The following is a 25,243-nucleotide window of genomic DNA, read 5'->3' as shown; positions in this document are numbered from 1 at the left end:
AAAATAAAATTTGATAAGTTTTTAAAGATGTAATTAACTCCTTTTCTTTGATTTTATTAAAACCTTTCATTTTGGACTGTCTATTCTATTTTAATTCGGAAGATTTTACGTGGTAATTCTGAGGTGTTGGATTTTTTACGTGGTAACTAAAACTTTTTTAAAATCCACGTGGTAATTCTGAGGTTTACCGATTAAACCTTCATGACCTTTTTACCTATAAAACGTCTGGAAACCTTCTATTAGTAAGGATGCTTTGGTCATGAGATAATACATCAAAACATACTCAAAAGATTACATTTTCTCTATTTTCTTAACCCTAATTTGTGGTCTTTGGAGTGTGTTTTGATGAACTTGTGTTTTGAATTTGGGGAATTACGGTTAGGGAATTAGAGATTGGAAAATTAGAAAAATTGGAGAATTGAGGTTAGGAAAATAGGGAAAATGTAATCTTTAGAGTGTGTTTCAATGTATTCAATTTTAAAACCAAGGCATCCTTATTAATAGACAGTTTCCAAACGTTTTATACGTAAAAAGTTTACAAAGATTTGATTGGATAAACCTCAGGATTACCGTGTAAATTTTTAAAAAATTTTGGTCACCACGTGAAAAACCCAATATCTCAATACTATCACGTGGATTTTCCCTTTAAATTATTTCCTACTCCAATTTTTTTTTACTTTAATCAAATATTATTGTATACACATTTTCAGTTTCTTCTTCTCAAATGCACATTTCTTTTCATAACTTGTTTTCTACTCCTATCTAATTTTATTATTCTTGCTATAAATCAAAAATTTTGTGGTGCGCCTTCTGTCCCACAAATTTTACTACATTTTAAATTTTGGTCTCTCATTTGTGATTTGTTACATTTTTATTTCTTTTTGTCACGTCTATACTCTTTCTTTAATTCTCATTTCACACATATATTTAATCTTTTTATCTCATTTCACACATATACTTAATTTATCTTTTCATTTTATACACATATTTTTTCAATTTTTCTATACATCACATTTATTTACCCACTTTTAATTCTTTTCTCGGTTTGCTAAAATCAACGTCGATCCTGAGTAGGGGTGAGCTATTCCTACACTTAAGGCCCACAAAAAAAAAAAAAAAAAATCAATTTTGCCTTTACTTGAAATCAAACAGATCTATTGTGTAGAAGATAAGATAGTTAGCCACCAAGCGGAGTCATAATGCTTGTATCTATGACACTGTTTATTGATTATAACACCGGTAATTACAACAATTAAATCAAGGTGTGCACAATTGCACATGCTTGAACTTTAAGTGAACATTAAATCATTGAACATTAGGTACTATTTCTAATAAATAAGTCTAATTTTCTCGTGTGTTTTCTTTTTTCTATGATTAATATCATAATAAATATAGGGTTTTCTAAATTTTTTTTATTTGTTTTCCTTTTTTATAATGCGTTGCTTATGTGTTTATTTGACAAATTTTATATATTTGTTTCTCTCATGTTTAGATAATAAATACAATTATTCTATGAGCTTATATGTGATTCTTTTATAGGTGCAATATTTCCATATATCATTTTCCGTTGTACGAAATTAATGAGATTTTAAGTTGCACAACCCCGTATTTGAAAACATGTTTTGTCTTGTCTTTATTGTAGATAAAATGTAGGTTTATTTACGATAAAAATAGTTCTCTTAATTTAGATTTGTTATTAGTGATTTTGCATCGAAAATTTCTATTAGAACAATCCTATTGGATTTTATATTATGATAGTTGCATACATTATTTTCCACATTTATAGATATATAACTTTTTTAATCTATGTTTTATACTTTCATTGTTTTGTTTTAGTTAGATCTCATAGTGACCTTTTGTATCATAAATTTGCAAGTAATATAAAATAGAGAAGATGCTCCAAGCCTCTAAGTTCTCTGACTGGCCCTGAATGAAATTCTTTTCTTTATATGTTCATATTTTGTTGTTGTAGCAAATTGTGGAATAATACTCCCTCCATCCCCAACAACACAAATTTTTATATAAGACGGTCTCCTCGTGAAACATACCTAATGTTTAGATTAAATAGCCTAATAATAAAATTTTAGCTTATGAGCTTCTTGTTTTGAGGTCGTTTCACCGTGAGACGGTCTGATACAAGACGATCGATTTTGATTTGTATTTTATTTTTAATCTATAAGTTAAAACATATTCAAGGGAAATTTTGTATGATTTCCCTCAATGCAATAATTATTAATAATAACTTTTTATAATTTTTTAATATATAACTAAATATATTTAAAATTAAGTTAATATATTAAATAGTGTAAAAAAGCAAAATATATTAATTTTTTTTTGGGTTATTAGTTTATTTTAAAGGCAAAGTTATCTAAAATAATCTAAAATTTTCATGATTTTCCTATAATAATCTCACTTATTGATTAATAATGAATAGTTCCAAATTTAGGAAGTATTTGCCTAGAGTAAATTTAGGTAACCCGTTGACCTGCTATAACAATTTTTTTTGTTTTAAAAAAGATAAATTAAAATAAAATGACGAAAAAAATACTAAAAAATGTTAAAAAAATTTCTGATTTTTTTTATCATTCAAAATTTTTTATGTAAATTTTTAAAATTTTTCTCTAATTTTACATTAATTTTAAATTTAATTTTTTTGGTGAATTTCAATGGATTACCTAAACTTAATATAGACAAATACCTCCTAAAATTAAGATTATTTATAGTTAGTTAATAAATAAAATTATTTTAAAAAGGTGTCTTCGGGGGCGGTTTTATTATTTTCCGATTTTTCGTCATGGGATTTTTCGTCATAATAGGAGTAATAGTTGTGCACTAAGTATAAGTATAAATATTATATAAAGTTATACTGTACCTTTTCTTAAATCAAACTCTAATAACCCAATCTTCCGATCGTTCTGTCTTCTTCCTAAGCCGCCTCCAAAACTCCATTAAATCTAGGCCTACCACCATTTTAAGCTGCTCAGCAATTTTCCTTGATTTCTGTATGTATTACATCTCCTTTTTTCTCTCTTTGCTTTTCTTTCTGCAAATATCTTACATGAATCCTTGCATTTAATTTCTTTAATATTAGCATAATCTATAGTTTTACCATCAATATTTGCTTCTTTTAGTTTAAAGCTTCAATCTTTCTGCCACTTTTATTAGCTTAAGCTATAATTAGCCTTTATTTTTTGCTAAATCTTTAAGGGTTAGTTAAATGGTAAAAAGTGAAGATGAAAAAAATGTTGTAAGACCACCCATATGGGAGATCTATTCAAATGAATCACCAAAGGCTATAGCACATAATCTTCTTAGGTCAAACACCTTTTCACCTCCCATGAAAAGGCAGGTTAGACCAGTATTTAGCTTGTTATTGTTATTTGTTGTTGTCGCAACATTTGGTTGTAGGGTTGCAGTTAGGAATGGGTTTGGATCAGTGTATTGGGAAAGTGATTATTCAGTTGTTGATGCTAATAATAATATCCCACCATTGGATTTACCTGTTTTTAACTCCACATTACTTAAATTGGCTGAAATTGAAGTGGGTGAGTTTCAATTAAGGAAGGAAATTGAACAATTGATGGAGGGCAATTTTGGTAATATTGCCCACCTTCGAACCTTCGCCACGTGGCGAAGGTTCTTTAATAGAGGTGATAGCCTAGCTCGGACGTCGAGGGGGATCCCGGTGACTTCTCGGTCACCAGAGTTTTCTAGGGTTTGGTTGAAGTTTAGGAGGTGTTTGGGTGATTGGTCAAGAAAGAAGAAGTTTTACCCTGATATAATGGATGAATTAGTTGAGCTTGTGAAAGTTGGTATTGATAAGCATAATGGGTTGTCTTTAGGTGCAAAAAAATACTCATCTTGTGCTGTGGTTGGAAATAGTGGGATTTTATTGAGTAAAGATTATGGGAAATTGATTGATAGTCATGAAGCTGTAATTCGGTTGAATAATGCTAGGATTGAATCTTTTCAAAAGAATGTGGGTTCTAAAACAAGTATCTCATTTGTAAATAGTAACATTTTGCATCTTTGTGCAAGAAGAGGTGATTGTTTTTGCCACCCATATGGTTCTAATACCCCCATTGTTATGTACATGTGCCAACCCGCGCAATTCCTAGACTATGTTGTGTGTAACTCGTCCCATAAATCGCCTTTGATTGTTACCGATCCTCGGTTTGATGTGTTGTGTGCTCGGATTGTGAAGTATTACTCATTGAAACGGTTTGCAGATAGTCCGAACAAGACTCTTGAGCAATGGAACAAAGCCCATGACGGTTCTTTGTTCCATTACTCTTCGGGTATGCAAGCCGTAATGCTGGCATTAGGAGTTTGTGATAAAGTTAGCCTCTTTGGGTTTGGGAAATCGACCGGTGCTAAGCATCATTACCATACCAATCAAAAGGCAGAGCTCACGTTGCACGATTACTTGGCCGAGTATGATTTTTACAGCGATTTAGTTTCGAGGCCTCGCTCAATACCATTCGTTTCCAACAAATTCAAGTTCCCTCTTGTGGTAATTCATCGTTGATTTGTCTCGTAAAAGTTCTTGTTTTTGTGGATCGTATTGATTGCAGTTTCGTTTTCTCATACCCAACTCGATTTGGCTTGATACCGAAGGTCTATAAACACGAAAAATTGCTTAGGGTAATTGTAAAACTTTGGATGTAAGTTTGATCCGAGTTTTTTGTATTTATGCTTCCACGGGAGTATTTGAAAGTGTATGTAGCTCATCAATTGAACACACATGATTATAATCTCGTTCTTTGGAATCCCAAATTTGTCTATTTTGCTTAATTTTGTTTGATATCTTTTAGCCTTATTATAGAATTGGTTCCCAAAACTTCATTTACACTAGAGGGAACCAAATGGGAGGAAAATGAAGACATTACATTTTTTTGATATCGATCGTATATATTTGGTCTACTATCTTAAAGTGTACAAACCTAATAATAACAAATATTTATCAATAATTATACTTGTTAAATAAAAATACTTACTATTTTAATAATTTTTAAGGTTGGTAACACTATAATAGTGCAAATCGAGTCTATAGAAAATAGAGCGGAAATGGAAGGAACTAGGAAAGGAGTTGAAGGTTATATGTTAAACAAAGTAGATTTTTCTAAATTGGAAAGATTTGAAAGGACGCTTGTCTTTTTTTTTTTCTGTATTTTTTTAATCTTAGTCTTAGGGTGTAATTAATAATAATAGTTTGCTACACTTTTTGTTTTTACACTTTTTAATTTACTATTTTAATCTTTGATATCTTTAATCGCCTTAAAATTAAGAATTGTAAAAAAAACAAGTATGTACATTATTACTTGATGAATGTTATGACATTAAATGCAAACGGCCGTAATTTTGGAAAGAATCATAATGATCAGTGTAGTCGACTTTAAAAATCAAAATGCTTAGATCAAACTAAGACAAAATTAAATTCTCTTTTCTTGCAAATATTGTCTTGTTCTCGTCTAATATCGAAATTAATGAGTTCTAGCACAGGGAAACAATGGCCACATTAATAAGGATGCCATTGAAGACCGTTGCAATAACAAGTGCACCCCTTTGTCATTCAATTTTTAATTGTCAAATAATATCGATTAATATTTTAACTGTATTGTTAATAATTACTTTATTTCCCTTTAAAGTTGACTATCTAGACTTGCAATTATAGGTTTTCTGTCATTTTCAGCTGCGCAAGCTATTACCATTGGCAAATTAAAGTGATTTTTTCTTTTTGTGCATGGAATTCTATCCCTCAGAGTAAGTGTTTAACACCAATAATTGACATGATTGATTAATAAAAACCATTAAATTGTGCAAGTAAATTGTGCAAGTAAGACCAAAATAAGAGAAAACAACAAAAGATGAGAAAATAAAAATTATGTCAATAAAATGAAAAATACAATTATGAATAGAGAAAGTACGAAATTTAAAAGAATATTGTTGGTTCATTGTTGCTCCTTGACTCGTCATTCTTTGGTTGGTTATATGTTTTAGGTGGTTCTTAAACTATAGGTATATACTCCACAACATAGATGAAACATTCTTTTAGACTTCTACGACATATTACTACATTTAGCCTGGACATTGCACATAACTAACAACTACAACTGAAAAACAAAACACCTTAAATTTCATACTACTCCTAATTATAAAAAGTTTGCACAGAAGATTACAAATTGTTCCATAACTTTGGGAGGATCGTGCATCCATTCGCCTATCTACAAGGCAAAAATCTATCCACCCATCATTTACCATCTATGTAGCTGCCTAAACACCAAAACGAAACACAAAAAACAAAACAATTTGAGCAAGCCATCTTCACATTCATTCAGCCACGTCATATACTACATTTTTCTCTATGTACTTCACTCCCACCAAGAAGCTTATTTTCACCTGTCATTCATTACACCAACTACATATTAGAATATATAATATATCTTAAAACCTTGCGTCAAATATAAAAAGAACCTACAATTCTACACTTCTAGCCCAAAAGACTCGAAAAAATGTATTTGAGTATTATAACATATCCTAAAACTACAACCACCATAAAATTAAGCTAATTATTTGATTTCTAGGATATATTATATACTCCCAAATCTCCACACTATAAGATGCTTTGCTAGATCAGAAAAGGAAGATTATCTATACTACACAAAGAAAAGAGTTAAGAGCAAGAGTCAAGAGTTTATACTTGGTTTGGATCATAGACAGCATACTCATTAAAGTCCAGGATGCTATCTTTTGGCTCCGGTGATGCTACGACGAGTTTCCCACAAGGAACCTTGATGTCGTCTTTCCAAACAAAATGCTCACTCTCATCGGTTTTCTTCCTCCCTAAACCTTTCACTCCTACCTTCCTTTTCTCTAAAGACTCTGTATCCTCCGGTGGGCTAGTAACCTTAATTATTTCCTTTCCTAGAGAGGCAACTGCTAGTACTAGGAAACCTTCAGGCCTGTCAATTGCTGTGAACCCGTATTTTGCAGCCTCTGCTGAGGCATCAGAGCAGACGATTGCCCTCCCAAACTGTAATGAAAAAGACATAATTATTAACTTGATCATCACAATGATTCAACACCTTGAGATCTAATAGAGTTTAATACCATGTAGCCAGGAGCTGGAAGAGAACAGATTGCAGGGAGGAAACCCTTTTGTAGATGTCTCAGAAGATTCGAACTCCGAGTCCCTACACAATTTCATCAAAAATTTTTAAAACTCAAAAGAATTGAGATCAATTTTTTATTAAACTGTGAAACTGACTTATTATAAACTAATCAAAATTTTATTTTTATTTAGTTACCTACCATGTAACTTAATTATTAACTATAAATAATATGGACTGCTTTTACGGGCCCGGACTATACAAGAATTTTGCTGAAGAATTGAATAAACTAACTGAAGCCAAGCTTTTCTTACCACACCACAACAGAACTTTGTTTGGCAGCTTCTTTATCTCTTCATAAGATGGTCCACTGCTCAAATCAACAGCAAGAATATTCTCCACAGAAACATCATAACTCTAGGATACATCAGTTCACAAAATCAGTTCAAAATATATCTTGTATTGGAGTAATCAAAGACTATATATTTGAAAGAATGTCGGTACTTACAATTTCGCCTATTCTGATCGGTTCATAAGTCTTCTCCAAGTAATTGACTATCATTTTGTAATCCTTAGACTCTTGGTCGAGAGCGGATATTTTGCACCCGAGCTTTTTGTAACGATCCGACAGAGGATCATCCAATGTTGAACCACTCATGTCACCTATTAGGTGTGAAGCCGTGACTATGTCCCTAACCGCTTCTAGAGGAGCTGCGGCCTGCAAAGATACCCACAGAAATTTTAGACGAAGAAGTAATATATAGTGTAAACTATATATACTTGAGAGGTGCATACGAAAAAAATTTTACATGATCAGCAAGTTCTAGCACATCCTTGAAGATGAAAGGTCGGGTGGAATGCACAAGGGTAAACCATTTCGAGCTGAATTCCGACCAGAGTGCTTCAGTCTTTGGCCCTTCCTGCTCCTGTGATTTCAACTTCTCTATAAATTGCACTAAAGCATCTTCACCTGAAGTGATAATGCAATAGATATCAGCATGCATTATTACAAGAAAGGAGCACAAACAACTCGAAAAGACTGAAGGATGTTACATCGTTTAAGATGCAGGTCAGTAACCATCCCAATCGGTAAGTCTGGCGAATCCAGTCCCATCTCCATCAGAGCATACCTGTTTAGGAAGTAAACCAGAAAATAAACAGGATAGTATATCATCAACTACTAGATGGTAAAAGTCTTCCATATAATCATACATCATACTAAAACGCTTGGAAAATTCCATGTCTCACAAATGAAAAGCTTGAAAAATTCGGGACATTTAATCTTGACCAATATATCTACCATTAAAGTACCTTTAACTAGCATTTATTTATAGTTAAATTGAACAAGTTAGAAAGTATACCGTCAAAATTGAGTATTCCTACTACATAATATATGTTATGAATTATGATATTATATGTTTATACATAGATGCTCAAAAAAATCATGCATTGCACAGATAACTTTAGTATACCTATAAATCTCTTGACCGCATAGAATTTTCATGAAACTTGCAACCACAGGATCTAGTTTACAATGTGCAGCAGCAGCTCCTAGTTGCCGCAGCGCCAACCCACCATATCTCACCTCAACTCCATCATCCTGCAGAAGAAACATGCTGCCTAAGACTAACATTATATAATTGTATGTTTACATATATATGAAAATATGCAACAATTATACCATATCTATGACATGAAATTTTTGTGGTTTTTTCTGAAATTTCTTCTCTTTCTCCCACGGTAAGAACTCATTTCCCGTCAATTCCTCAAAAAGCCGAGCGAATTCCTTTATGGCGTCATCAAGGCTGTCCCATTCTTCCTGCCTCTCTTCTGCTGAAGGATCATCTCCTGTCTTGCCTCTCTTGTAATAAAGATATAACTTTTGCTCAGGTACCGTTATCAGCTGTGTAATAGCAATCCTTAAAAATCCAAAACGGAAAATATCAGGCAAACAGTTTCTACCAGGAAAAACAAAGAAACAGAAACATTTCAGTAAGGAAACACAAAATTACTCGTTGATGTTGCGCCCTTGGTCGCAAAGAGAAAAACCGCAGTTGTAGAGTAACCCATCTTTCTCCAAGATCTTTCCTCCTTGTTGCTGGAGCATTGTGTCTTTGTAGACACCCCTCTTTCCATACATTTTCAGCTGGGAAGAAAAAAAGAAGTGTCACATAATTCTCGTACGAATCAGTTTTGGACTAATATTGGGGCATTTAGAGCGAATCACAAATTTAATTAGTTTGCAAATTATATTTGACTAATCTAAAGAAACGTCAAAACAATTACAGGCAATCATCAAAACAGTTTCGAAGACTAAGACCTCTAATGAGAGGAGAGGAACGAAGCGTAACCTCAGCAGTGAGGGATTCAATGGCTTCTTCACTGGAGTCCTGTTTGTCCCATGGAATTCCTTTGCCGTAAGCAGATCGATCAGAAATACAATCGTAGGACTCTAAAGGTTGTAGCTCTTGTTTGTCGATGCAGTCAATCAACCATGCTTCGCGTACCACGGGTATGCCTCTTTCTCTAATAACCAGGAAAGTTTATCAGCTAGCAGTTAGATAGCGTAGGATGTACAGTGTTATAGGGGTGATTCGCAATTACTATTGGCTTTGCGTCGGCTTGTTTGACTAGCTGAAAATGTTGGTTGCTTTTGTTGCTTTTAAGCTAGCTGAAAAAACGTACTTAAATTTTGGTATTTATTGTTGGTTGTTTATTTGATAAATAATGCGTTAACAAGCCAAAAACCAACAAAAAGAAAAAAACTAAATAGAATAAGCTTTTTTTTTATTTAGGCTTAAAAGCTAGCCGTTCACGGAAAACATTTTTTGGTTGGTTAACCTAACGAATAAGCCAAAAGCCAAAAACCAAACACCCCATAGTAGACGTTTTAGATAAATACTAACATTGCTTCGGAGACTTTTGATGAACCACCACGCTCTCTTTCCATAGGAGAAACAACTAAACACGACACACCTGCAATACAATGCCATCATAAGACATTCCGTAGATCAATACCACGTAGATTATAAAGTAGAATAGTTACCGATAGCTGTATTGGCCACTTTGCCTCCATGCCTCTCAATTTCTTTCTTCCAGTATTGCTGCAACACAGCCAATCAACATCCAAACATATAAAAATTAATTAACCTACACAACTAAAATGATTGGCGTTTTAAAGTTGTTTTTGCGTACATGAGTTCGAGAAAGTCGACCAGACAAACACATCACCATTCCTGTGAAAGGCTTATCAGCTGGAGGTATTTCCTTATGATGACGCTGCTTTGGATCCTGGTACTTCTTCAGCAACTTCATACAAAAATCACATAATAAAGTCACTATCTCAAATTTGTATACTACAAAATTAAGGTGGCATATAGGAAGCTTACATCTGAAATTGGAGATTTCATAACTGAGTCTGGTAACTTGATAGGGTCTTGCTTCCTAGGAGGATTTTTGGTCTTGTAGGTGCAACTAGACCATTCACTCAGCGCCCCGGTGCAAGAGTAACTATTTCCATTGAATACTAAATTGCCTCCGCATGCCCGGCATTCCAGCAGTGCTCCATAATATAACAAGTCTTGGCTGCCCACAGATGTACCAAATTTAGTCCCAGATTAACCCAAAACATAAAATTAACACGTTGAAGACAAATATTTTTACTAACAGGCATTCCAAGATGAAATTTTCTTTTTTCTAAATGCTTAACATATAATTTAAAATTAAAACATAACATTCACTTAATTTGATCCACATATTTAAATTACCTTACCATATCAATTAGAGTATATAACATATCCAAAGGCCTCTATCGGCTTAAGCTTTTGCTTGAGCAAATTTCTTGATATGATATTAGATCCAGTGAGGCTAATTTCTTGATATGGTATCAGAGCTAGTGTGACGAGAGGTCACGAGATCGAATCATCACGACTTATGCTTTTCTAGAGAGCCCATTTACTAAAAATTTCACAGTTAATAAAAATTTCACAGTTAAGCGTTCTTGGTGGAGAGCAATCTTAGGATGAACCTCCTAGGAAATTTTTCTGGAAGTTTTTCTCGGTGTACACGAGTGAGGCAAAAATGCGCTGAAAAGATTTATGTTGGTTTATAAGGCTAATTTACAACCTCCATGAGTAGTCACCAACGGCCCGAGGAACCAGAAAGTTACTTAAGGGAGGGATCCATATATATATATATAAGGAGGCGGTCCGAGGGACCAAGGTGTTACTTAAGGGAGATATATATATATATATATATATATATATATATATATATATATATATATATATATATATATATATATATATATATATATATTCAAGGATGGAAAAAAATCAAAATATTTTTTAACTCTGTTTTGCTAAAAATCAGAAAAAGATCAAGTAAAAATTACTGAAAAGTTGATGAATAGGATTTACAAGCTTTATCAAATTAATCGACATAAATTCAAGAAGCAACACATTTATAGGGACCAAACTTCCTATTTTTGTGTGTGCTACAACTTTAGATTGAAAAAAAATTAAAGAAAACCAAAGGAAAGAAAATTAAATAATTCCATAAGAAAATTGACCAAAAATAGATTGGAGAGAAGTTGTGGAGTTTAGAACGCATAGGAAATTGCACAGTGCTTTAATGGGAAAGAGAACGGATATTGCCGAAAGCTTTCAAATGCATGTAGTCTAAAATTAGAGAAGCAGGAATGAAAAACTAAAAAAAAAAAAAAAAAAGACCCCAATAAACTGGGGCCTTGAGCAGTAGCTCAGAGTGCTCCGGTAACGGGCCGGGCCTGATTACTCTCTTCGTTGCAAACCTAGCTAGTCGCTAGAGGATGCCATCTTGGAGGAACGGAGGAAGTAAACAACACCTTTCGTGACATTGTTTGGACCACACTTCACTTGCTAAATACATTACACGTCTATATATATATATATATATATATATATATATATATATATATATATATATATATTTTCCTATGGCACGGTCAATTAAAAATAAAATTGCAAGTAATATTAACATATTACCAACATATAACACATTATCATAAGAAAAATTAAAAGTATGCGTAATTAAATATAGTACAATAAATATTAGGAAAAATTACGTACAATAATCGGACATTTTTATAATTTTCCTACAATAACCTCACCTATTAATTAACTATAATCTCACCTATTGATTAACTATAAATAATCTAAACTTTAGAGGATATTTTCTTATAATAAACCCAGTAACCCGATTTGTTATAGTAATTTTTTTTATAAATAAAATAAAATAAAATAAAATATCATAAAAATGTGACAAAAATATTAAAAAAAATGTTGATTTTTTTAATTATTAAGAATAAAGAATTTTTTGTGAATTTTCAAAAATTTTCTCTAATTTTACGATTAGTTTTTCAGTGGAATTATCGTGGAAAATCATTAAAATGTTAGATTATTTTAGGTAATTTTTCCTAATAAAAATAACATACTAAAAATTGACATTCTTTTCTTTACTTTTGACAAAAGAAAAATTATTTCAATAATTATGTTTTTTTAATATAATATTATTTCTATATTCTCTTCTTAATGATAGGAGTAATAGAAATATGAAGTATACTGAATGGGTATTAATTAAGTTAAATACATGCAATTATTTGTCTGTATATTGGACAAATTGTTAAAGACATTACATTGGCATATCAATAATCAATCAATTAATAATCAATAAAATATATTAATAAACGACTTATACTATCATTAAACATTTTGCCGCTTTTTTTATTTTTTATTATTGATGCAAGGAAAACTCTTAATATTTAAGTTGATATTTAGAGAAACAATTAACTCCAAAACATGCAACATTTATTGATTATATACGTGATGATGTATTGAAATACGATATTTCCTAATCAATAATTAATAAAATATACTAAATTAATAAAATATACTAGTGAAGAAATAACTTAAAACACGCGTCATTAACTTTCCCGCCTTAAAATTTTTGATATTTGACTTAATATTTAAGAAAACAATTAACTTATCAAAACATGTAATATTTATAGATCAACTACAATTATATGTGATGATCTAAATATATATTTCCTAATATAAAACCAAAAAAAAGTTATAATATCATATAATATATAATGAATAAGCCAACTAATGACAATTTTTTCAACTAAACCCTCCTCCTTTTAAATTTAATTTTATTTGTCTTAAGAGTATGTTTTAGTATTATTGTATAATAAATTATTTATTCACATTTGTCAATAATTACTATTGAGTATGTTTTAGTATAATTATGATGTAATAAATTATTTATTCAGTGATAATATCATAACAAAAATAAAAATTTAATAATTTAATTTATGTTGTAAATAAATTAATTTTATAAAATAATATTATATATGGCATCCGTGTTTTAATAAGGATAAATGAATTTAGGGGGTAATATTGAATCAGATATTGTTTTATTGTACAGTACTCCTCTATAAATAATTTAAATCTAAAACTTAAAAATTTTAAAAATAGTATAAATATATGGATAAATCTTCCTTGCTCTACAAAAATTAAAATCTGAATAATGTGTAGTGTAGCCTAGAGATATGAATCATTAAATATGAGTAATATATCATATACATATGACACAATTGAAGAATTTGTAGATACTACTAATTTACAATTTCCTCTCTCGACTCATCATTCTATATGCAAGAATCTTTCAAATAAATGATTTTTCCATTCAAATTTCCATAAAAATACTACTCGCTTAATTTTTCATTTTATATCCTAACTTTATTGTCCATTTTACTAGTAGGAGTCCATTCTAGGAATGAATGAATTAAGTCCATTTTACTAGTAGGAGTCCATTCTAGTAGGGACGTATCACAATAAAACCGACTCGTAGAATATAATTTGTGAAGAATATATAATCCTTAAACCATTTAATGAATATATACAGCATAAATACTAGACTATAATTACAAAACTACCCTTAATATATAATACAAGACTCTAAACCTAGTGAATATTTTTAAAATATACTAGACATCATCCATTTTATTCTTGCTAATCCTCTAAGTAATCAGGGAGATTCATCATAAGTTGTTTGAAATTCAACAAAATCCAATGATCATTGATCATTCATATACAGTTTTGCCATTCAATCTCATAGAGCGCGCGAAGGATGGAGTTAGGAAATTACGTACCATTGAGAAATGAGGGTCTCATCAGGAATAGACGAAGGGTCCTGACCGTTAACTTGAAGAATCTCCTTAATTTGGTCAATAGAAAGAGTATCTGTAATAGCCTTGCAAAACTCTTCATACTCTTTAGAAGTTGGTTTTCCATTAGTAGTCTTGACGTTCTCATTCTCATTCTTATTCTCTTGCTTCGCTTTCTTAGTTGGGGATTGTTGTTCTGTTTGCTCACTTACCTTTTGCTTCCTTGTCTTCATCTTTGGATCTTCTGTTTCATGCGCTTGTGCCCTTGTTTCAACCTACATATTATACAACTAGTTTTATTACATACGCGTCTCCACTTTAACTAACAATCGCAACAATATACCATCGTCCCAATTAATGCCACTTAGTAGCTCCCGGCCACCTTGAGTAAATGAGGTTAGTAAATGAGGTTTAGCGACTCAGTTGGACCGTTCCCGGGATAGTTTTGAATGCAACCGCCTAGGGGCTAGCTTAAGACCCATATTGGGTTAATACTTATTATTAAACATTAATTTATACCCAAATACTTTATTTTCAGGTCGTACATTTAATTGACGTGATAAAAAAATGAATTATATAATATATAATTGGTAAAAAAAATAATCAAAACTTTTAAGTCTTCTTTTCATGTTCTGCCAAGGGTTTAAAAATTATCAAGAACAACGCTGATGTACACAACTATAGTTTTGTCAACTATAGTTTTCTCAGTGATATCACATAAAATAATAACGTTGACCCTTCTAACTTATAGGTCAGTATTAATGATTGTAAATATGAAAAGAAAAGGCTTCTTGGGTCAAAATATTAGACACAATTAAGCATTATTTGACTAGTATTTTCCCTTCCTTAACTATATTCGGAAAATTCACGTTTTTGTTATCCATGCACGCAGACCAAATGTCTAAAGGAACCAACGTATTAAAGATAGCGAAGGAAAAAAAGCAGCAGATAAAATTAAAATACCTTCATTTTGGTTTGAATTCGAAATAATTGGATAGAGCAAATAAAGCTGGAGAAAGGAGAATTATTGAAGAAGAGAAAGTAGGATGTGAAAATAACGGATAGTATTTGTAAACAAGAAATCATAAAGTAAAGACACGTTAATATGTGTTCTGTCTCACCCACAACAAAACATGTGTTGGACAGATGCTATCACTTTGACATATGTCATCTTCCCTTTTTTTTACACCCTTACTTTCCAGACATCTGTTCTTTCGGGACTTCTCATCTTCGGTTTCGCATGATATTAAATTAGTATTTAGTAATATATAGTAGTGTAAATTAACAAAAGAAATTATTTATTTTCTGATTTATAATTGAGTTTAAGATAATATGGTGTGGTGTACAAATTTCTTGTTCAATAAAGCGCAATAGTAGTTTTTTTCTTTAAATTCTAAATAAATATCTTATTTTCTCTTTGTTATATTTATGTTAAATATATAATTTTTTTTATTTCATGGTTTTTCTATTACTTATACCGTATTTTATTTCCTCGTGAAATAATTAGATTATATAATTTTTATTCATTTTTTCTCTTATTCTTTTAATGAAGCTTAATTATAAAATACCTACTTCATATATTAAAACCCCTACTTTTCACATTGAATAATTCATCATTAAAAAAGTTCATCGTAAGCAAGTACTTTTACTTCTTTGATATACATATCTTGGTTGGTTTATTCTTTCCTTCTTGTAACGCATTTTGTATCCTCTTAGAAATGATCAAAGGAATCCTTAACATCTTCTCATTTTGCTATGTATAATCTCGTCTCAACAAGTTGTTTAAGTAAAAAAAAAATAATAGCAAACAACTTAAACACGCATTCAAACTTCAAAGCTATTATCATTAACAATTAGGTTGTTAAAAAAAATAATGAAAAGTAAAGTTGTATAGCTTAGGGATCTTTATCCCTCCCTTGTTATTGTTCTACAAATTAAATATGCAACGAAAAGACCACAATTCAAGCTATCATAATTGACAATCCTTATCCAATCAAGCTTAACATCTTTAATATCGTATTCAACCTTTTTATTTTCTCTTTCTTGCCATACAACATTCACTCTTTTACAGTACACATGCGTGATACTTAAACATCCCTCTCTACTATCAACTTAGCCAATTCCATATCCTGAATCAATTAACAAATCATTATCTTCTGGGCTGATTCTAGAGGAGGGCAAGAAGGACTGTCGTCCAGGGCCTCATATAAAAAAACAAAATTAATGGTTGTAGTAGGGTCTATATAGATGATAGATTGCAAAGAAAAAGGGCCCAAATGTGCTATTTCGCCCAGGGCTCCTAAATATCTGGGGTCGACCTTAATCATCTTACCCAATGTATTCTACTTATAGGAACTATAATCAGAACCTGGGAAGGGAAAGAATGTGACAACTCATACCCATAAGGAGGATATGTTAAAGTGTTCCTCAGCTCGAGAAAGATCATCAGAAAAAGAAGTTTATGCAATGAAAAAGACCGAATGAAGTTGAATCCGCAAGCCGACATCTAACCACACAAGCATACCTATTATTATAATAATAAAAAAAGTCAATGTAAACATCTACTTTATAATTCAAAAACACCTACTATATGAACTATAGAAATTAAGAAAAACATGTAGTTAATTCGAAAAGAAATATAAATACCTATTATAATTAATGAAATAAATTGAAATTACATCTTTTGCCTTGGACCTCAACTCCTCATCTGTAAGCCATCTCTCATTGAGCGCATATATACTTCACGAAACTCTCCTTAGCAGGTTGTTCAACCACAATTTCTCGAATTCAAATGTTCTTCAAATATGTTAACGAAACTCTCCTTAACAGATAGATTAATCACTTATTTCATATACACTAAACAACTACTTTATATAACATAAAAATCTACATCACATATAATAAACATTTACTATACATACTAAACACATACTATTATTTTTTGAAACTTAACATTTATACTTACATTCCCTCTCCAATTTTCGGTTTTACAACACATACTTACATTACGTCTCTTCCCAGAATATGTGTTTCGAAAAACAAAAAAACATGGGAGCGACGGTCTCAATAGTCTTATATTGAGACCGTCAATATAGACCGGCCCAAAAGTTAAAAATTGAAAAATAAAAATAGTCCATCTCCCAGAAATTAAAGAAAAAAACTCAATTTTGACATCAAAGGTAGCAATTTTGACCTTAAAGGTATCAATTTCAACTTAGAGTAAATCTTATACAAATAAATTAAAATAAAAAATTTCAAATTTGATCTATAAGTGATCAATGTTAATGTTAAACTGATTAATTTCCACCTAAATATGGTTCTTTTTTCACAATTTTAGAACAGAGGTAATAAAATAATATTATTCTATCTTTTATAGATGAATTTCAAACAACAAATGAATGGTCAATAACATAATCAACAATAGTGTTAAAACATTCACAATACAAGTACTTTTATTCAATGCAACACAATGGGTCTAATGGAACATAAGACTACTTGTACTCTTTAATCATTAATCAATAATAGTACTGTTTTTCCCTCAATAATTTCCGTTCATAATGGACTTGGAAATAAAGTTGTGGGTGTAGTGTTTGCTTACCCTTGATGTAAAGTCGATAAAAGTGTCGATCTCTAATTATGTCTGCCAATTGATTCAATGAATGCTTTTGAAAATTATCAAGAGTTCATGGTCGCTTTATTATAAAATTTTTTAATTTTGATCTAAAAATGATTAATTCAAACCTTAAAGTGATCAGTTAAAAAATTAATTTTAACCTTAAAGTTATCAATTATAACCTTTAGATAGATTAAGAGCTCATATTGAAAAAAACTATAATTAGACCCGTTGAACTATCCATCTTATAATGACACCCTCACTTCCAAAATCAGTTGTTTAGTAAAAGTGGAGCAACTAGTCTTTTGAGAGGCCGTCTCAATGAGAGACTTATCTTAAGTCCAGCCTATTAAAGATTAATGCCTATTTATTATATTTTTAATGCCTACTTATATTATCCTTAATACCTACTTTAAATATCTTAAATGGCTATTTATATCATTTTTAATGTCTACTTATAATATCTTAAATATATAATGGATCATTCCTTAAATTTAAAGATCTTCTCTTAAACATACTATCTCTCAAGAATTTGCGAAGTGGAGACTCAAAATAGGCCTATCGGTAACGTTTTGGACTGAAAGCCCAACTACCCAACTCGTCATCTCCAATCTTCATTTACCTTTTTTTTTACTCTGAAATTTGGCATCAAATCAGATTTGATCAACTCCCTCTCTCTCCAATTTCTTCACTAGTCAATATCTCCAGGTATTTTCTTACCCAATTCCAAAGTTTCCATTTTTATTTATATCTCTAAGATTTATTGAAGAATTGTACAGTTTATATTCAAAAATCATGTTGTGAGTTTATATTTATTATTTTTAACTACTATACTTGTATATGACTCTGGACTCTGGTTTTCTTTTGTTCATGCTGTCGTTGACATATTCTGATGCTTGTTAATAATTCATACGAATACTGATTTTTCTTTGATTTCTGTTATGTAATAATTGATGAAGTTCTTAATTTACTGATTTGGGGGCTTTTCCCCGAATTTGTGAACTGAATAAACCCTTAAATTGAAAAAACTGTTCTTTTACGAGAAGAAATGTGCCGAAATGTGTAGAGAAAATTTGTGAAGAAAGAATGACATGAATTATAATCTTGCTCTTTGGCGAATCCACTTAGCTGCTGCTTTTTGTTGTTGATTGAATGTGAATTTCTTCAATTTGAATGCTTTTGTGGAAAAAAAGATAAATTCTTCTTTAGTTTAGAATTATAATGAACTATTTTAAAATGAATTAGTTTAGCAAAATCCCTTTCCACTCGTTCCTTGCATCTCGATCCTTCACTGGTTTTTACCTCTACTCCTTAGACATCTTCAGCCGCTGCCGCAGGACTGTACTCATCAGACCATGTACTCACCATCTCATTGATGTATAATGTGGCAGAAGCTTGATTTGGTATTTAGTTTTCTTTAAATTTTTCAGTACTTAAGATAGTTCATTTATGTCTTTATGATAATCCTTTAATGTATCTAAAAGAGTTTCTTAATGTATTTGCAATTTTTAAATTAATGTACATGTTGTAGTTACTTGATATACATAGGAAGCTTCTATATAAATATAAGATACACATGATGTTTATACTTGATGTAGTAGCTTGTATTTCAAACTCAATGTGTTTATAGTTCATACTCAATATGCTTCTAGTTTATATATGATAGTTATATCATTTGCAGCGTAATGTACTTGTAGTTTGACATTGATGTTTAGTATACACGTCAACAATATCAACAACAATGTGAAAACCTTAATCCTAAAAGATTGGGGGGCTAGTTGTCGTGGATAAACTTTTCTCCTTCGACAATAATCATTATTTCTCACTTACAACACTTGTTGTGGGTAAAAAAATCTATTGAATGAAAACTAACTTTAAAATTCGTCCCTGTGGATGTAATTGTTGAAGTTCAACCTAATAAACTCTTTTTATTTTTTTTGCAAAAGTTGCATCCATCTCATGCAATTTTTCCTTTTAATTATTGGAGAAAGTTTGTTATTGGAATCTAACTCTTCCCACATTTTTAGTCCAGTTAGTGTTGTGTTTATCTATATGATTGCGTTTATCTACTGAAAACCTCCTTTACTCTGTTTTTTGCAGTATTATAGAGGAATGTAGTCTGTAATTATGATGAGAACATTCTTTAAAAATTATGGCTTACATAGAGTGACTGTAATATCAATCTGTTTTGAGCTGCATGGTAGAAAAGGTTGGGAGTTTGAGTGATAAATGGAGTCTAATGCCACCATGACTAGCTCAAATTTGGAGCCTCGTGAAGACATGGAGTTTGATTCACATGAGGCAGCATATGAATTTTATAAAGAATATGCCAAGTCTGTGGGATTTGGAACTGCTAAGTTGAGTAGTCGCCGCTCTAGGGCATCCAAGGAATTTATCGACGCAAAATTTTCATGCATCAGATATGGGAACAAACAGCAGTCTGATGATGCTATAAATCCACGGCCTTCTCCCAAGATTGGTTGCAAGGCAAGCTTGCATGTAAAAAGAAAGGAAGATGGAAAGTGGTATGTGCACAATTTTGTCAAGGACCACAACCATGAACTTTTACCTGCACAAGCTCATTTCTTCCAAAGCCATAGAGATCTGGACCTACTCAAGAATGATGTTCGATTGCGCAAACGTAAACTTTTAGCTTCTATGTCCAAACAATTCAATGTGTATCAGAAAGTTGGGTGTTTGGAGAATCTTAAGAGAAGTCAGCATGCGAAGGGCCGAAGCTTGTCTTTAGAAATCGGAGATGCCCAAATGCTGCTTGACCTCTTGATGCAAATGCAGGAAGAGGATCCAAAATTCTTCTATGCCTTGGATTTGAATGAAGAGCAACGGTTGAGAAATGTGTTTTGGGTTGATGCGAAAGGTCAAACTGATTATAGTTATTTTAATGATGTGGTGTCTTTAGATACAACATATGCTAGGAACAACTACAAGATTCCTCTTGTTCTGTTGGTTGGAGTTAATCATCATATTCAGCCACTTTTACTTGGTTGTGCGCTGATTGCAGATGAATCAGTGCACACTTTTCTTTGGTTGGTGCAGACATGGCTTATAGCGGTCGGTGGACAGCCTCCTCAAGTTCTGCTTACTGATGAAAACAGTGCACTCAAAACAGCTATTGCCGAACTTCTCCCTTCCACTCGTCATTGCTTTTGTTTTTGGCATATCTTTGAAAAGATCCCGAAGAAATTAGATCATATTAATATTTGGCTTGATGATTTCATGGAGAAGTTTAATAAATGCATCTTTAAATCATGGACAGAAGAGCAATTTGAGAAGAGATGGTTGAAGTTGCTCGAGAAATTTGAACTTCGAGATGATGAATGGCTTAGATCAATTTATGTAGATCGTGTCCATTGGGTTCCAGTATTTATGAGAAACATATCATTTGCTGGGCTGTCTGCTAATTCACGGTCTGAATGTTTGAACTCTTATTTTGATAAATATGTCAACGAGGAGTCTTCTTTGGGAGAATTTCTAGAACAATATAAGCTTTTATCTAGTGATAGATATGAAGAAGAGGCCAAAGCAGAATTTGATGCATGGCATGAAGCTCCTGAATTGAAGTCTCCATCTCCTTTTGAGAAGCAGATGTCCTGGGTGTACACTCATGAAATTTTAAAAAAGTTTCAAGTAGAAGTCTTGGGAGCTGCTGCGTGCCATCTAAAAAAGGAAAAAGAAGATGCAACTGGCATAACATATACTGTTAAAGATTTTGAGAGTAACCAAGACTTCACTGTTGAATGGAATGAATCGAGCTCCGAGATCTGTTGTTTGTGCCGTTTGTTTGAATACCATGGCTTCCTTTGTCGACATGCTATTGTCGTTCTTCAAATGTCTGGTGTATTTAACATTCCTTCTAAATATGTTCTACAACGTTGGACTAATGCCTCATTAAGTAGGCATTCTATTAGTGGGAAACTGGACGAGGTGCAAGCCAAAGTACGTAGGTACAACGGTCTTTGTCGGCGAGCCTTAATCTTGGCTGAAGAAGGCTCTCTGTCTATAGATAGCTATAATGTAGCAGTATCAGCTATGAGAGATGCTTTTCAGCAGTGCTATGATGGAAATAGTTCTTTTGAAAAAGATCTAAGACCCAATTCTTCAATTTATTTGATCAATTGCAATGGATTTGATTCACAAGGTAGCCATTCAAGATTATGCGATGGGGAGCTAGATAGAGGATCAAGTGAGATAAGTACGGTTCCCATGAGACCCGAGTTTGGAAAGGAGACAATCAGCAGCAATATGAATGTAAACACCCAAGAAAACGTGAGTGATTGAATATCCCTTTTAATACACACAACTGATAAATGCATTTTTGGTGTGAATATCGTGATGGTTTCTAAAAGTTTATTTTTGATTGAGATCATGCATTTCCAGGCAGTACTTGACCAAGACATCACAGCCGTTGGATCTGAACATGGCTTTACTCAAATGGTGAGTCTGATTTCTACTTCATTGTTATTCTTAATGTTTAGTGTATTCCGTTTGCAGATCCGCCTTATTTTTAACTTCCCGTTTCCAAGTTGCACCGAGTGAATATATAGTAATCTAGATAGTAGTGAATGAGTATTGGAATCAAATGCATATTAAAACTTGACATGATGAAAAGAGATAGTAGCTTCATTAAAAAAGTAAATCTGTTTTCGGGACAACTGTCATTGCAATAGGCATAGTGGGATGTTAATTATGCTGTGAAGAGATATCGTCATAGTATTCTGTACGTTAGCGTGACGTCATAATTAAGCATGATAATCAAACTCTCTGTACAGTTTTCTTATTTCTGGGGATAACTACCTGTTTTACGTATGTGATAGGCTCGTCTCTGTGATCGTTGATACATATACTGTTCTTACCTTATCTTTGTACTTGCACTTAACAGGAAACCCCGAATACAAGGCCTGCACTTCTACACGATATGTTTCCAGTACCCTTTCATACTTCAATGTCGAGTATGATTCGAGGGACAGGACCAGGACAATTTCAGCATGCAATATGGCAACAGAGACATGCTGACGGTGGTTAAGTTTGTAGCTGTTGGGAGTTTGGGCCTTCTGAAAAATATAGATGTTAAGTAGGATGTCTGTCTTCTGTAGATCTCAGTCATCAAACTGTCTGCCAAATAGTGACCCAAATCAAATTAGTGGTAGGAGCTTGAAATTTGTTACTTTAACCCTTGGGGTCGCTTGGATAAAGTATAAATATTTAAGGGGTAAAAAAAAGTCAAACTAGTGAAATGAAGGTAAGTAGAGGTGCAAATAAAGTAATTGAACTACTTATGAAAGATGTAGAATGAGAGTAAACTAAAAAAAATGAATAGAAAAGAATGATGATTTCTCTTATTTGGAGGAAATTATTCCCCCACTCTTCCCTAGGGTAAATTTATACCCCAAATATGAGGGAACATAATTGTTGTTTTATCCATCTTCATTACCTTCTAACCAATTCTTGCATCTCTCTAACAATCAAATTCCTTTAATTTTCTATCTAATTAGCTTTGTTTTCCTACTTTGACTTTTATTTACCTTTTAATATTTACACTCAATCCAAGCGAGCCCTTTAAATAGCTGATTTAGATCGACTCCTCATTAAGGGTATTGGGTGTTAGATCATTTTTCTCGTTCCCTCACTCGGGTTTTTTGAGGAGTTTTGTAGTGGTGTTGTGGTTCAACCCCGTTTAGTTATCCTATTTCCTCCCTCCGACTAAATTAAAAAGCCAAAAAGAAGCTAGTAAACAACGTCCATTTTAAGAGGTAGACATGATGTAGGTCGAATAATAACTGAAAATGTATATAGATATTGAAGTTTATAGTACATGATTATGATTATGTGGGCTATGTACTTATGCAGTCATTCTTGTAATTTTGTATTTTGTGTTGAGATTGGAGGTAGTCTTTATGTTAACACTGCATGCATGAATTAAACCCTATTCTCTGTCTTGTGAAATTTACCTCAATTTTATTTTTACTTTATCTTATCAAGTATGTCTCATTTTTATTTTGTTTATGATTTTCTTTTGTAATTTTCACTATTAAATTTAACTTAAATTTTCATGTTATTTATATTTCTACCACTATCTCAGTATATCTCTTTTTTCTTGATTGGATGTTATACTCATTAATTAGAGATGGATAAATAAAAAGTGCGATATAGATATTCTCTCCTATGTACCTACAATCACATTACGTTTTCATATCCACTACTTATCATAACCTATAATGGGTATAATTTTAATACCCATAGTCTTTGAAGTAAATATGTATTCATAATCATCTCCATCCACTGCATATTGAAAATTTAAATAATCATCTCCATCCACTGCATATTGAAAATTTAAAATAAATAAGTTTTTAATCCTATTAGGTTGAAAGTTGAGTTTCAAGATAAAAGAGAAATTGCTGCCAAAGATAACGATTTTACTCAAATAAAAAATACTATCATTGACAACAATTTCTATTGCCCTAAAGTCCCCGGTCTTTTTCTTTTTCATTTCATTTCATTTCATTTTTTTCTTTCTCTCCCACTCAATTCCTCCTTTTACGAATCAAAGCCCTCCCTCCAAAATCTCCTTAATTTTCTCCTTATTCCAACCCCATTTTAGTCTTTGTTCCGAATATTCCCCATTATAATTTTTATTGTTCAATTTCGTGTATAAAGGTATGTTTTTTTTTAGAAAATTAATTAATTAAATTTATTTTCAGGTTTTTATTTTGAAAATAATAATGTCTTTTTTTTTTTTTGCTTATCCAAGAGTTCCAATATCCTTGCTTATATTTGTTCTTGTATTTGACCTAATTGAGACAATTTGAGTTTTTTGTTCCTAGTTCCATTGTTCATTAGAACGGGTAACATGGATTTATATATTAGTTATGTACTTGTTTCATTGTTCATATTTTTTAAATATAAATTAGGATGTAGGATCAAATAAGAATGGTACTAAAAATAAGAAGAGTAAGAAAGATTTTTTATAGTCACTATATATAAAAAAAAAATACTATGTTATAAATTAAGAATATTTTCCCTTCTTATTACAATTAAATTTTTTTGGCTATTACAATTTGACAACATAAAGATTTACTAGGAAGAGGGGACCAGGGCTTCACATAACAAATGCATTGATGAAGAACCACTCGACTTTCTTTGGAAGTATTTTGTATATTTTTTTTCCAAAATGCGTCTATAACAATTAATGTGAAGTATACTTGCTACTTTGTTAAGGAACAGCGAATGCTATGGATTTTTTTCGAGATAATAGAGTCTATCAAAATACTCTTGATCATAGCTGGTTAGGTTGTT

The 25,243-nt window shown here is 31.8% G+C and overlaps 3 protein-coding genes across 6 annotated transcripts; 2 read left to right on the top strand and 1 right to left on the bottom strand.

Annotated features, from left to right (window-relative positions):
• Nucleotides 1-2,995: 2,995 nt before the first annotated feature.
• Nucleotides 2,996-4,769, top strand: LOC130812601 (beta-1,6-galactosyltransferase GALT29A). The gene has a single exon (XM_057678125.1). It carries the CDS (start codon nt 3,218-3,220, stop codon nt 4,526-4,528), a length of 1,311 nt encoding a protein of 436 aa, XP_057534108.1. The 5' UTR covers nt 2,996-3,217; the 3' UTR covers nt 4,529-4,769.
• Nucleotides 4,770-6,095: 1,326 nt separating this feature from the next.
• LOC130812598 (protein ADP-ribosyltransferase PARP3) lies at nt 6,096-14,779 on the bottom strand. 2 transcript variants are annotated; one of them, XM_057678119.1, is made up of 16 exons: nt 14,302-14,779; nt 10,499-10,694; nt 10,305-10,418; nt 10,156-10,213; nt 10,016-10,085; nt 9,461-9,635; nt 9,122-9,255; nt 8,791-9,028; nt 8,582-8,709; nt 8,163-8,239; nt 7,919-8,079; nt 7,618-7,827; nt 7,424-7,526; nt 7,111-7,193; nt 6,701-7,033; nt 6,096-6,399 (listed from the first exon to the last, which is right to left on the bottom strand). In XM_057678119.1, the coding sequence occupies exons 1-16, from the start codon at nt 14,547-14,549 to the stop codon at nt 6,331-6,333; spliced, it is 2,397 nt and encodes a 798-aa protein (XP_057534102.1). In that variant the 5' UTR covers nt 14,550-14,779; the 3' UTR covers nt 6,096-6,330. The 2 variants fall into 2 exon arrangements, with proteins under 2 accessions (XP_057534102.1, XP_057534103.1); XM_057678120.1 differs by lacking the exon at nt 14,302-14,779 and adding an exon at nt 10,882-11,340.
• Nucleotides 9,487-23,775, top strand: LOC130812600 (protein FAR1-RELATED SEQUENCE 4-like). 3 transcript variants are annotated; one of them, XM_057678122.1, is made up of 4 exons: nt 9,487-9,621; nt 20,030-22,216; nt 22,328-22,384; nt 22,830-23,775. In XM_057678122.1, exons 2-4 carry the CDS (start codon nt 20,159-20,161, stop codon nt 22,971-22,973), a joined length of 2,259 nt encoding a protein of 752 aa, XP_057534105.1. In that variant the 5' UTR covers nt 9,487-9,621; nt 20,030-20,158; the 3' UTR covers nt 22,974-23,775. The 3 variants fall into 3 exon arrangements, with proteins under 3 accessions (XP_057534105.1, XP_057534104.1, XP_057534106.1); XM_057678121.1 differs by lacking the exon at nt 9,487-9,621 and adding an exon at nt 18,479-18,637; XM_057678123.1 differs by lacking the exon at nt 9,487-9,621 and adding an exon at nt 18,660-19,332.
• Nucleotides 23,776-25,243: the final 1,468 nt, after the last annotated feature.

Source organism: Amaranthus tricolor, chromosome 5 (genome assembly GCF_026212465.1).
Source record: "Amaranthus tricolor cultivar Red isolate AtriRed21 chromosome 5, ASM2621246v1, whole genome shotgun sequence".
NCBI lineage: Eukaryota > Viridiplantae > Streptophyta > Magnoliopsida > Caryophyllales > Amaranthaceae > Amaranthus > Amaranthus tricolor.
Note: the sequence above shows the minus strand (reverse complement) of the source record. Positions and strands in the feature narration are given on the sequence as shown.

Bases quoted from the DNA above. Each gene is read 5' to 3' on its own strand.
- LOC130812601 (XM_057678125.1), top strand. From the start codon at position 3,218: ATGGTAAAAAGTGAAGATGAAAAAAATGTTGTAAGACCACCCATATGG.
- LOC130812598 (XM_057678119.1), bottom strand. From the start codon at position 14,549: ATGAAGACAAGGAAGCAAAAGGTAAGTGAGCAAACAGAACAACAATCC. The intron at 8,240-8,581 runs GTATACTAAAGT...CTTCCTAAACAG, and splicing joins TGCGGTCAAGAGATTTATAG to GTATGCTCTGATGGAGATGG. The intron at 8,080-8,162 runs GTAACATCCTTC...TTATCACTTCAG, and splicing joins TGACCTGCATCTTAAACGAT to GTGAAGATGCTTTAGTGCAA.
- LOC130812600 (XM_057678122.1), top strand. From the start codon at position 20,159: ATGGAGTCTAATGCCACCATGACTAGCTCAAATTTGGAGCCTCGTGAA. The intron at 22,217-22,327 runs GTGAGTGATTGA...ATGCATTTCCAG, and splicing joins ATGTAAACACCCAAGAAAAC to GCAGTACTTGACCAAGACAT. The intron at 22,385-22,829 runs GTGAGTCTGATT...TGCACTTAACAG, and splicing joins AACATGGCTTTACTCAAATG to GAAACCCCGAATACAAGGCC.